The 13,632-nt window shown below is 42.0% G+C and overlaps 1 protein-coding gene across 1 annotated transcript in view; it reads left to right on the top strand.

Annotated features, from left to right (window-relative positions):
* The first annotated feature begins 588 nt into the window (after positions 1-588).
* The window catches only part of BCAT1 (branched chain amino acid transaminase 1), a 67,438-nt gene continuing 54,394 nt past the window's right edge, over positions 589-13,632 (top strand). The window contains exon 1 of the mRNA XM_013195980.3: positions 589-964. Within this exon, the coding sequence (XP_013051434.1) occupies positions 956-964 (9 nt within the window). The 5' untranslated portion in view covers positions 589-955. The remainder of the gene's footprint in view (positions 965-13,632) is intronic.

The following is a 13,632-nucleotide window of genomic DNA, read 5'->3' as shown; positions in this document are numbered from 1 at the left end:
CAGTGGACTTGTCAGTACTAGGTTAGAGGTTGGGCTGGATGATCTTGGAGGTCCTTTCCAACCCGAACGACTCTCTGGCAAAAGACTTAACCACGTGATTTGTCAAGATGAAAGTAAGCACGTTGTGAACGTTACATTCTGGTTACACCAGGGCTTTCTCTTAAGAAGAGTTCCCAGTTTTCCACTATGACTGCACAGTGTCGCCGGGAGGGCAGCAGCCTGGCTCTCACCTCCAGTGCTGGTTACCTCCCTCCTGCCAGGTGCCTGCACACAGAGATGGAGACTAGGTACACCCCAGCTCCAAGGAGCAAGAGCAGTGGAGGTGCAGGCCATGCTGAAGTTCGTGGCATTACACCAAGGGCCCCATCCTGAACCATGCAGCAAGCCCACCTGGCTCGAAACCAAAGGGCCTGTGTGGGCCCCTCCTGGGTTTCTTGCAGCAAGTTGTGCGTGGGGTGGTGGGCTTGGGGGTGAGCCTGTTAGGAGCTGGGGACTGGCTGGCTGCCGAGGGGTGATCTGCGAGGTGCTGCCGTGTCAGGCAGCTGGGCGGCGAGGAGGAGGAGGAAATGACTCAGAGGCTGCAAGCGACGACTTTCGGAGGGTTCGCGCGGGCAGGGAGGAGAAGGGCGCGCCGGGGAGGACGCGTTCCTCAGCCCCAGCCTTCAGCCGCGGCGGGGCCGATTTGGGGACGTGCGGCCGGGAGGAGGGAGGGAGGGAGGGAGGCGAGGCGGGGCGGCCGCAGCCCCTCGCCCCTTTCCCCCGCGGCTGCCGGCGTGCGCGCCGCCCTCGCCCGCTGATGCAATCGGAGCCCGCAAGCGGCGGCAGCAGCAGCCCCGGAGGTGCCCGCGGGAGGATCGGGCGGCCCTGAGCCCGCAGCAGCATCCAAGGGAGCGGAGGGCAGGCGGCAGGCAGCCCGCACCGCCGCGGAGCAGGAGCACCCGCCCCGGTTGCCAGCATGCTCAAGGTAAGCGGAGCCCAAATCCCCTCGTCCATCCCATCCTTCCGGGGGATGTGGAGGGACTTTGCCTTGGCAGACAAGGAAAACGGTAGCTGGCCGCTTTGTGTTTACGGATTTCGATGCTCTGGTTTATTATTTATGCTTGGCGAAGGAGCTTTCTGTCCCCGAGAGGTTTCTTATTTGAGAAGCAGGATGTGTGTGATTCTGTCTCTTTCCATGTTGTTTCATTGCAGTCAGCATACGTGGAAAAGAAATAATGAGCGGGGAGGGAGAAGGGGGGAAGGGAAGGCATATAATTTCCTCTGGGGTTTTTCTTACAGTTTATTTGTAACATGGGACACTTAATGATTAAAAAGAAAAGAAACTGTCAAGGGTATGGTGTGCTGGCAGGCATCGTGCCTTTTTATGCCTGTGAGTTCCTTATAGGTCTTAGGTCTGCCATTGTACTTAAAATAGACTTTGGGTAAAACCCAGTAATGTACGTTTAGAGTTTCTGAGTAATTTCAGAAATAGCTTTAAATAATGAAAGAGGAGATGCTGGTAGTGAATGCTAACATGAGAGACGAGCATCTGTGGGAACTACCCTTTTACAAGTCGTGTTTATGTTCTGCTTAGTGAGGCTGATCTGAGGATTAAAATGAAGTCTTTGCTTGTCAAGACAAAGGGCATGGAGGTAGCGGGGTGCTTTTCAGTTAGACTGAGGGAATATCACAGCAACTTCATACCCTGTGGAACAGTTTCGCTAAGAAAAATAGTTGGGTTTTGAAGAAGGTCGGTGCAGGGCTGACTGTGAACTTCACAGCTGCAGCCTGATGCCGAAGTTAACAGCTGAGAAATAAAAGACTGAGTTATCTGCTGTCCTTGGTTAACTGTAACAGATGGAATAGGGGCACAACAGGTATGTGCCTGGCAGGTGTCTCCCCAGCTCCTCGCCGCTGCTGATAACAAGCATTGCTCTCATCCAACCTGGGGTCTTGCCACCACTGCTTGTTCCTGGGTGGGCACCAGTGGTGCAGTGCTACTGGTGACGGTGGGTGTGGAACAGGCGAGGGCTTTGGAGGGGCCTCACGGGGCCCTGGTGAGTCCCACTGGCAGTTTCTGCAGCTGGGGAGTGCAGCAGACCAATCGCAGCAGAAAGCTGATCTGAAACAGCTCAGGAAAAATACCACGCAGCTTCCCCCTGCAAGAGTGCTTTGGGACAGAATGCAAGTGTGTCAAGGAGCAATACAGATTCCCACGTTTTCTACTTCATTTCCTACTTCTTTTGTTGAATCTGTTGTGAGTCTAGGAAAAAGGGCTTGATCTTCCGAGGTGTCATCCAGCACCTGACAGTAATGCTATGGCAAGCCCAGGTGGAAAACAAGTAGCAAGACAAACTATAGACATGCTTGCTTGCTCAAAGCAGCACTGATTTCTCAATGGATTCTTCTCAACTGCACAAAACCTGACTTTACTTTGTATTTTAACTGTAGAAAAGACAGTGTGAAGCAATAGCCGCAGCAGTAGAAGATCTGTACACTCTTGTCACCCTCATGTGGTGTAGCCTTGGGCAAGTTGGTTCTGTCTGAGCCCTTTACCCTTTCTTTGCCTCATCTATTCAGACTGTAAGCTCTTCAGGGTTATGGCTGTCACTATGTATTTGTAGAGCATGTATCAAAGATGCAGAAAATTACCAATATACTCCTGCAAAAAACCAGTAACTTTATGAAGGTATCAGTAAACAACAGCATTATTACAGCCTGGTATCCCTTCATCTCCCCATTCATCATTTCTTGCTTTTAGTCCCAATCTTTCCTTTCCCCTTGAACCATTTCCACCCTCAGCCTTCTCTTTCTGGCCTGTTTGAAGGAATTTTATGTATAAGAAATGAATTGTGCTGCTGGCTTCTGCAGTCCTGCCTTGTCTACCTATTGTGCTGATGGTTACTGACAGGTCTAGCTCTCCTAGTGGTGTGTGATCCAGTGGATGTTCTGATTTTTTCCTGTGGAAACCGAGTATTGAAATCTGCCACAAAGTCATAGGCAAAAAAAGAAGATTACAAAATCGGGAGGTAGCTTTAACACAATTGACATCTTGCTAAACCAGCCAATAGGATATACTTATCCTTGGTTTAACTCGATAGGTGAAAATAATTCAAGTGGAATTCACTAGTGATGAATTTATCCCTTGGAGGCCAATGTTAGGAAAGGAGATAAATCAGTTCATTAATTGCGTAAGCACTCAGTTTGTACTGGAGGAGTTCAGCCATTTTAAAACAATTTATTCAAGCTGAACATTCTATAGAATCAGAATAGACTATTTCTGTAACTCCCTTTTGTTATGCTGCTTGCTTAAATGAATGATCATAACTACATGTATAGCAAACTGCAGCTTATTAGTAGGCTTGAAGCCAGGACCTTCAGTGTTGATAGAATGAAGGAGCTAGGGGGTTAACTGTTCACAAAATTTGCACAATTTGCCTTCTTAGGCCATGCGCCTGGGGACTGGCACCTTTATGTCACTGCAGTGATGTGTACTCTGCAATGTTAGATTGCCTCGTGAGGGACTCTGGGCTCAAGTCACTCAGTACTGATGGTGGCATCTGACAGTAAATCGTGGCTGCCCAACTGCCATGATGGTTGCGATGCAGAGATCGAATGCATGACCTTTGCCTTGAGTATCTAAATTCTGGTGATCCTTGGGCACAGATCAGAGTAGTACCTGACCGTAATTCATTATTCATAGTCACTCGCATGCCTGCAACTCGATACTTCCACTTTTTACATTAGGATTAAATGGATGGGTGGTCTCATTTACCTTGGAAACAATTTTATTACTTTATGACTATCCATTAAAGGGACAGTCAATATTACCTCATAAAACAGAGCACCTGTTGTAGAAGGGCAATTTAGCAAATATTAACATATGCTGTTGCAAATGAAAATCCAATATTATGCTTACAGAAAGGCCTAATGTTTCCCCTTCATGTGTGTATTAAATGATCCAAAAGAGTTGATTTCAATTGTTCAATTCATGTTATCTTTAAAACAGTCAAGAAGTTCTACCCATCTGTCTTGTGCATCTTGGCCCATATCTTCTTATTGTTTTTACAAACTAATGTCATAATAACCTGCAACAGAGTTACTCATTTACTTTTCTTCCCTTGAGGTCTGCTGTTTGTTCCAGGCTTTATTTTAAGGTACACCTGAAGTGCACCATATGACTTCTTAGCAGGTACACAGCTATTGCTAATTCAGTTTGCCTATTAGAGCATTTTGTACACCACTTGATAAAAGCATTCATTGTAAGCACAGAAGACAGATTGTTTTCCCTGGTAAACGAGTAAGGCTTAATTCAGCAAGGTGCTGATTCTACTCATTTCCACCAGCGTTCAGAGAGATCAGTGCCACTTGTTTAATTTTTTGATTGTTCTCTTAGTGTCATCACTTCTGTAATAAATGCTTGAATTTGGATTATCCTTACCAAGAATTAACTTTCTTAAACTTTAGCATTGAGGGACTGAGAGAACTGGACTTCTTCAGGAGAAGAGGAGGATTTGGGGGGACCTAATAGCAGCCTTCCAAAATCTCAAGGCAAATCAAGGAGATAGGCACAGGCTCAGTAATGATATATGGCAGGAGGACAAGACCGGTCCTCTTTAATATCTTTATCGATGATCTGGATGAGGGCGTCCAGTGCACCCTCAGTAAGTTTGCAGATGACACCAAGCTAAGTGCGTGTGTCGATCTGCTCGAGGGCAGGAAGGCTCTGCAGGAGGATCTGGATAGGCTGGAGCGATGGGCTGAGGTCAACTGTATGAAGTTCAACAAGGCCAAGTGCCGGGTCCTGCACCTGGGGTGCAACAACCCCAAGCAGCGCTACAGGCTGGGAGATGAGTGGCTGGAAAGCTGCCTGGCCGAGAAGGACCTGGGAGTATTGGTTGATAGTTGGCTGAATATGAGCCAGCAGTGTGCCCAGGTGGCCAAGAAGGCCAACAGCATCCTGGCCTGCATAAGAAGCAGTGTGGCCAGCAGGTCTAGGGAAGTGATTGTGCCCCTGTACTCAGCTCTGGTGAGGCCGCACCTTGAGTACTGTGTTTGGTTTTGGGCCCCTCGCTACAGGAAGGACATGGACGTGCTCGAGCGAGTCCAGAGAAGGGCGACCAAGCTGGTGAGGGGTCTGGAGAACAAGTCTTACGAGGAGCGGCTGAGGGAGCTGGGCTTGTTCAGCCTGGAGAAGAGGAGGCTCAGGGGCGACCTTATCGCTCTCTACAGTTACCTTAAAGGAGGCTGTAAAGAGGTGGGGGTTGGTCTGTTCTCCTACGTGCCTGGTGACAGGACGAGGGGGAATGGGCGAAAGTTGCGACAGGGGAGTTTTAGGTTGGATGTTAGGAAGTACTTCTTTACCGAAAGGGTTATTAAGCATTGGAACGGGCTGCCCAGGGAGGTGGTGGAGTCACCATCCCTGGAGGTCTTTAAAAGACGTTTAGATGTAGAGCTTAGCGATATGGTTTAGTGGAGTACTTAGTGTTAGGTCGGAGGTTGGACTCGATGATCTTGAGGTCTCTTCCAACCTAGAAATCTGTGATACTGTGATACTCCAGCATAAACTGAAACAGGAGAATCTCAGACTGGATATGGGGAACGACAGTCAGGCAGTGGGATGGGTTGCTGAGGGAAGCTCCATGGTCTCTTTCCCTGTGGGCTTTCAAGACCCAAGTGGATAAAGCCCTGAGAAACCTGGTCTGAGCTCAGAGCTGACACCGTTTTGAACAGGAGGTTGGGCTGGAGACCTCTACAGCTCGGGTCTTCCTGTGATTCTGGACTCTGCAAGGAGTTCCCCAGTAGAAAAACTTCTGAACTAAGATACATTTTTACCTGGTCTTAGTCTTTGACATAGTAGTGCAGATTGGTACATGTCTGTTGAGGGCTTGCTAGCCTTTTAACGGTCTGCAAAGAACTCTGTGCAAAGATGGTTCTCAAAGTCACGACACTAGACAGATTTCTTTTTGAAAGATCACTTCTTTATCATGTTGCTGTAGTAGTAATACCTTGTTCTTCTCTAGTATTTCCCCCCCCCCCCGAAAAAAAAAGATTGAACAGTAATGTTGGCAAGTCTTTTCGCAAGTATTTTACTTTATTTGGGCCTTTTTTTTTTCAGGAGTCTTATCATTTTAATTACGTCACTAGGATCCATGGTACAGTTTATTAATGCTCTATCAGCGAAGAAGACTCTACCTCTCCCCTATACTCGCAACATCTTCCCTTGAAGTAGCATGCTTTTTTCCCCATTTACATTGGAGAGCCAAGGTAGTACTTTTTCTTACAAGCAGAATAAGTTTTTTTTTTTTTTTCCTTACAATGTATTTTAAGAATAATTCTTTAAACAAGGATCGTTGTACTAGTAGGAACTGGCCATAGCAAGGGAAGAGGTATGTCATAACTTCCAGTAGCATACAGTGACTACACAAGCACAATTTCTGCCATAGCTGTACAGATGCATGCACACAGAAAAAAAAAATTACACCGTATTCACATGCTTATATATTTGAGGCACTTGTCTACCACAAGCTTTCTAAGCAAATATAATATGCCAATATGCCAGTAACCTATTTATATGTACATGAGAACTAAATTGCAGACTCTGCCTTAAACTGGATTAACTGTCTTTAGAAAGAGAAGTTACAGTTTGGGAGACAAACAAAAGTAGCTTTCACATGCTGGGAAGTGTCTTAATTCTGTAACCATAAGGGAAGTCCATTTGGTTGTTCAACTATATTGGGTTCAGTTCACTTTTTCTTCTTTCCAGATCCTTCTAACTTTTTCTAAATAAGTGCTTTTTTCTAAATCTGATCCTGTGCTATGTCCCAATCCATTCTACGGCCATGGAATAAAAGACAACTTCTGTAGCCAATGTTTTTTCAAATTGACAAGGGTCTGTACCATTAGAGGATTTGAACATTTACAGGTTGATTCTCTTCTTGAAGCCATCAGTAACATCAGCATTCATTTCTGGTTCTCCAGTAACCTGGAAATGCTGCATTTGCAAATGTTTCTTTTTGGATCTTCTTTTAAGTGGTTCTTCTGTAGCCAGCATTTTTAATTTTTATTTTTTAATTTTTGTCTTGTCAGTTAGCCAAAATACTTATTGTGACACATATGTAAAGTTCATGTTCTGTCCTGCCATTCCCAGGTGGACTGGATTCCAACAGGACAAATCAGATCCAGTTCTAAAGTATTTTAAGATGTTTACTAGCTTCATTAATTCAGAAACGATGGGGACATTCTAGTCAAGAGCATTACTGTTCATGTGGGTTGAAGCTGGACAAAATCCTTGGTTCATGGGGGGTGTTATAAATAAGTCATTTATCACAGTAGATTGAGCAGAGTAGGGCTGGTTGATTATTGATACAATCTTGAATCATAAGAGAACAAGTCTGCATTAACTGCAATAGGTCTGTTTATTATCTTTGACATATTACAAAAGGGGACTAGTACTAAAGTTATAATTTTTCTAAGAGAGACTGTATCGCTCTTAACTTGTGATGACCTTTTACCATGCTGTAATTTTGGCAGAGATGGTTGCTTTGTGTGCTTAACGTGAGCTTAATGCTGCTACCTCTACAAATACCTCATCTGTGACCATACTTTTTCAAGGACACTTTTAATGTGCTGAGTGTTATTTTGCTCTTGAGTTCCCTTGACAGAATCCAGTTTGCTCTGGGCACTGTCAAAAAATAATAAGTGATTTCAGATGAAGTACTTGCTCACAGGGAGTTCAGAGAGGACATGTAGGGTAACTTTTATGCTAAAGCATTACAGTGAAAATTTTGGAGTGTTATGATGCCTGTTTTTTCCAATCTTAGTGTCGTTACACAGTTGAATATACACTAAGCAGGTGGAGTATTTAGTTTTGTCACTAGTCTAATAGACTTTACCTCTTTTGAGCAGATGTCATCTGTAAAAACATTTTTTGTAGCTGTTATCTTGATTTATGTTTCTCATCTTATGTTTTTCCACACTCGAGGAAGCAATGTTTGATAGAAATGTAGTTGTGCTTTTTGTGGGTCGTTGGTAAGCTTCCACGTCACCATTTACATTTGCTTGGTGTGGTGGGTTATGCTTACTACCTCTTACTAAACTCATAAAGACTGTAAAACAAGAGAAGTTCCTAACATATTCTAAACTGGATGTCTATCACACAAACACGTGCCTTCTCTGCACCTTGCTGTTAATTCAAATAAGAAAGCAAGCATTGGCATAGATGCTGTCTTTAACCATGTTCCTAGAACTTTCTTTGCAGGTTATCTCTGTTCCTCGTTCCCTTTACGCCAGAAGAAAGGCTTCAACTTCCTTTCTACTTTGTTGAATTGAGTCCAGTTAATTAAGTCAGTGTTTGAACGCACAGCAAAGGACACGTCACAAGGATATAGTCCAGGCATTGCTAACAGCCAGGAAGAAATCTCCCATTACTTCAGACCAATTATGCCAAGTTGAAAACCCACCAGAGCTAGTATAGACAGGACCTCGGCAGCCATCACCTCTGTGCTGTTATACAAGAATCTTGCGTAGGGCACAGCTGCATGTGAAAAGTGCACAGCCAAAACCACATCAATAATTTCCACTTGTTCTCCCTTGAGAAGAACTGTAATGGATGTGATGGGTTTGTCTGCATAAGGAAGAGGAGCTGTAGATTCAGTTCCTGGGGAGCTGTGCACGCCCTGTGCCAGCATCTGTCAGCCTCCCAAGAAATTCTCTGAAGCAACAGCCAACATGCGTGAGGTGTGCTGACGGGACAAGCCATGTCTAAATTTCCTGTCTGTATAAGAGAGATTTCTATCTTCCTTCAGTTAGGTGTTGTGACTGTAAAGACAGGATAAATTTTTAAGGCTTTCAGGTATTACAGTGAGAAGATTTGTTTAAAGATTATAAATAATGGAGGTCTCAGTTCTTTATCTGAAACAAGGAGAGTAAAATAACTGCAAGCATTGTAGGGACTAGCCCACCATCAGAACTCAAGAAAAAGCACAGTATTTGCAACACCTCGAGCCAAAGCTTTGTGGTTTTTTTTTTGTTTTTTTTTTGGGGGGGGGGGGGAGGGAAGGGGAAGGTGGGGAGAGTGATTTCTACCCTGGCTTTTGTCATGCATCTCAAGATACCTACTAGATCACTCAATTCATTGTAAGCTTTGAAAGCTCAAGCCATAGTCTTCCTGCAGCATTGTGGCCAGGCATCTAGGCAGAACATATATCTAGGTGTGCCCAGTTCTGCCTGCAAGCAAAAAACAGGGACTCTGCTCAGCTGTTTGAAAAGACCAATGTAGCTAAAGAGGCACGTTAATACCAAATTCTCCTCTGAATAGACGGGTGGAGTGTACCTGCGGTATCGAGCCCATTCGGATCCCAGGTTAGATAGCTGCTGCCATGCTTTATCAGCTTCATCTGTTGGATACATAACAGCTAAACAAACTGCTTGGGGAGCAGGGAACAGGCTATAACTGCACCAAAAGCCTCACGCAATTCAGAAAGTCATGCTTCTCATGCTTTTGCACCACTGGTATTTGATACTCAGTGATGAATTAAATAGGCTGTGCAAAGTTATCAGGGTTAAATGTGATAACAAGCCAGCATACGTCTGTCCTTTACAGACCAGCAACCATGTGCACTGTTGCATAATGTTTTATTGTACTGTTACTCGAAAGCCAGCTGTGTAAGTTACTGTTTTATTATTTCTAGTGGGAGTATATGCAGGACTTCTGGGGGCAAAAAGTAACTCCAAAAGCTTTTTATTATTTCCCCAGAGCTTCTGTTTTCAGTGTGTGATTCATCATTGCTCAGTGTCTTATGTAAACCTTTATTCCAGTGGAAAATGGACTTAAATGGGACACGGTCTAAGTACTCTGAGAATAGCTACAAATGACCCCTTATACATGCCAGTGATTCAGGTCTGACCCTATATTTGGTGCAACTGTAGTTATAAGCAAGACTGGAAACAGGAGTATGGCCTTATATACAGGATTTCATCTGCTAGTGTTTTTCTTTAAACGTGTCAGTTCTCATCTTGAAATTCATCACTGTATCTGCTGTGATTTTTGTTTTATTTTTTGTTTGTGCTGTTTTGTTTTTTCTCCTTAGAGTCTACAGTGATTTCTTTGCAAACTGCAGCTTTGGTTTTCCCCACTAAATTGTCTACTTCCAGTTGTACACCCTCAGTAACTCTTCAGACAAAGATTTTGTTTGTTTCTGCTGTGTATGCATTCATCTTTTTCACATTATCATTTGGTAATTACATCAAGCCACTATCCTTGGTCATCAGCTGCAGGATCTCTGTGTACTTTCTACCATCTGAGAACTTAACAAATAAATTATAAGACATATTTTATGCATCTTTAAGTTAGATCTCTGCTTGACCTGTATGGCTGTACCAATATACAAAATATGGACAGTATAACCTATGCTGGATGCCTGAGGAAAATAAGCAGAATAATTTTTATTGTGCTTAGGCCAACCTTGTTAGTGTAACAATGTAGTTAAAAATTTATCCTGTAGCTCTGGTTAACGTTGCTATTAAATCTTAAGACTTTAATTTAGTACCTGACATTATGGAATAGATAAGCAAAGGGAAAAACAGAGAAAAGGTAATGAGCACGAGCTTCCTTGTGGTTAACAGCAAAGTCCTTTACAGCTGTAGGAGAGAGTATTAAATAGCATTTATGCTGTTTTCTGTCCCAGCGTGATGTAAAGGATCTCATATCAATGAGAACAGGGCCTAAACACAATAAACCCATGGTGACTTTCAGGATTTTTGTTTATTTTGTTTGAGCACTAACCATATCATATAGCCATAAGACTCTATCTGTTTAGAAAACAGGTGGATGAATTTATAGGTCAACTAGATCCAGCTGGCTGCTTTAATGTTTTTCTTTATGCTATTCTAGCAAACAATGCACTTGTTAAAACCTAATTAATGCTAGAGTGGACAAACAAATCAACAAAAGAGGCAGTCAGAGGCACTGTTCATAGGAGTTAGAGATGGAATAGACCTATTAGATCATCTGCCTGTTCTCCTAATAGTACAAGACTGTTTTCTTTTATCAGAAGGGATGGGTCTGAGCAAGAGGATGAGGACAGAGAAAATGGCACTGGAGACTGACAGAGCAACAGGAGGGTCACAGGGAGGAAAACCAATGTGAACAGAATGAGCAGTTGGCTTAGAAAACAAGGTTAAAGCAGATTGCATTTGGAGGTTATTTGCAAAGAGGATTTCTTTAGAGAACTTACCTGTTTCTGTAAAGAAAATAGGAAGTAGGATTGTATGGTTGTACAGGAAATGTATCAAGACAGATCTAACTGTTGAACAGAGATGTATGGCTGATTTATGTCCTCTGTTGGATCGAAGTGATGATAGCTTTCAATGCTTTTCAAAAGGGAATGATCACCTTCTAGACTCCATGTTGCGTATTTCAGAGCTCATCTTGTTAATTTTTTGAAATATCTGGAAAAAAAACAAAAAACAAACAACAAAACAAAACTAAAACTTTAGCCTGAAGATGAATAGATCCTTAGTTAGGTTCTGCTATCTAATCTGTGAGTTAATAGACTATATTAATTATTGTGTTTGTGCTGAACTCATTTCTGCCCTCTAGCCTTACTGATAAACCAGTTTGTCAAGCATGCATTTTTGGAGGTTTCAGAAATCGTTATTCTTCACTTTGCCTTCCAGGTGAACTGATATAAGCTTTCTTGTACAATGGATTAGACGTTACTGAACTTACTCAGATATCAATTTAAACACTGAGTCAAAGAACTGGCATTTTTTCCTAGACATGTTTCTCCCTAGAGTGCTGACAGCAGTGACTCTATATTGGCAATGTAGCCTGCATTTATTTAATCTTGTGACGCCATTTTAGTCTGCTTTTAGAGCTCTGATATAGCTATTAATGATACTAAATATGACTCTTGGACAGATTAACTGAATATTTCCACTAATTTATGATCATTGTTTTAAGTCTTTTCTAACCAATAAGTTGTGTTCATATAAACTAAATAGTCTTTTATTTAAACGTAATAAAAACAGTGATATTTGTTTCAAGAGGGGTATATTTTAGTTTGGTTAAGCTACTTAAATTTCTTTATATTAAACTAAACAAAATACTCAAGCCAAGAAATAAGTGCCTGCACTTGGAGTGCTTTAATGATAATCTATTTCAATTCAATCTTACTTTATGCAGTGCAGCTGTCTTAGATAAACTTTTGTATATTCTGACCTCTGATGCTTTCACTCTGATGCAAAATCATAAAGATCATGATTAAATTAAGTGGAATCTTTCTTTTTCAGATATGATAGTCGTATTTTATTCTCCTTTATTGTATGCTGCTACTATGCTGCTTCTCTGTGTAATTAACATTAGTGCCAGCTCAAGGAATGGGGATGAAAGCAGCCATGGTAAGGTGGCAACACCCAGCTAACAAGACATCAGTGCAGATATGACAGATAAGAGTACTCTTAAAGAAGGGGAAGCGCAGAAATCAGCACTCTTGATTCTTGGTGAACTAAGTGAAAAGCTAAGCACTGAAATTGCCCATGCTGAATTGTTCTTTGTTTGTTTCCTTGGTGCTGATCTGTGTATACATTGAGGTGTATCAGTGGAGTTGCTCAGTCCATGTTCTTTGAATACATCATTGAAGACCATTGAGCCAATATACAGAGTGCTCTGACCCAACAAAAATATAAGTCTAAGATCTCTGGTTTGATGAGTGGTTAGAAACACCATTTAAGAATTAGTCTTCCTGCTCCTTCTGTTTTGTTGATTTTGAAAAGAGTAGATGTAAAAGAAGTTGTGAGAATAAGCTTTGTGATGGTAGTGTATAGTAAGACATGCTATCATGTGAATAACCCAGTCTGATGAACTTACTTGGTGATGATGGCATTGTAACACACACTTGTGTATGCACATATTCATATACATACAACACAAAGACGCTTTTAAAATATTTTTAGATCATGCAACTACTCCTATGACATCTGAAGTAGATATGTCTGGCTGTTAGGTTCCATAAATGAGCTTCCTAGGCTGTACAAGTCTTTCATAATGGTCATTAAGTAAATGTCTTTTTAGTTGATATCAAATACAGTGTTGTTTGACTCAGTCCTACAGCACTATTAAGAATTTCTCTGTCAGACAGTGGGTCATTCTTTTTTTTTCCTTTTTTTATTTTTCATTTTTTTCCTTTTTTATTTTTATTTTTATTTCTTTTTTAAAAAAAAGCTATGATCATTAATGTTTTTTTCTGCAAAATCATCTTCTATGTGTTGTGGCTGTCAAATCATATAACATTTCGTAGAGGTAGTTGAAAACTGTTTTAAAAACATGGAAATATTCTATATGACTGCAGCAATACACAGAATATGTGGCATATGTGTACATTGCACTCTATTTTATATCTGGAACAGAAAGATAACTCTGATTTCTGTGGTTTTCAATGAAGGAGTACCTGTCATCACATGCTTAATTTAGCTTGTCTATAGGCAGTACCATTGTATAAGTCATGTATTAAACTTACCGATTTGCTAGATTCATAGATTTTAATAAATACTGTAATTTCATTATCCTCCTGTGTAAATCTGAGCGTGAAATATTTCTTAGACACTTAATTGCCAGAAGCAAGCATGGGGAAGAACAGTAAGACACTGAGC

This window comes from Anser cygnoides, chromosome 1 (assembly GCF_040182565.1).
Source record: "Anser cygnoides isolate HZ-2024a breed goose chromosome 1, Taihu_goose_T2T_genome, whole genome shotgun sequence".
Classification (NCBI taxonomy): domain Eukaryota; kingdom Metazoa; phylum Chordata; class Aves; order Anseriformes; family Anatidae; genus Anser; species Anser cygnoides.
The sequence above is the reverse complement of the archived record's forward strand: the minus strand, read 5'-3'. Positions and strand labels throughout refer to the sequence as shown.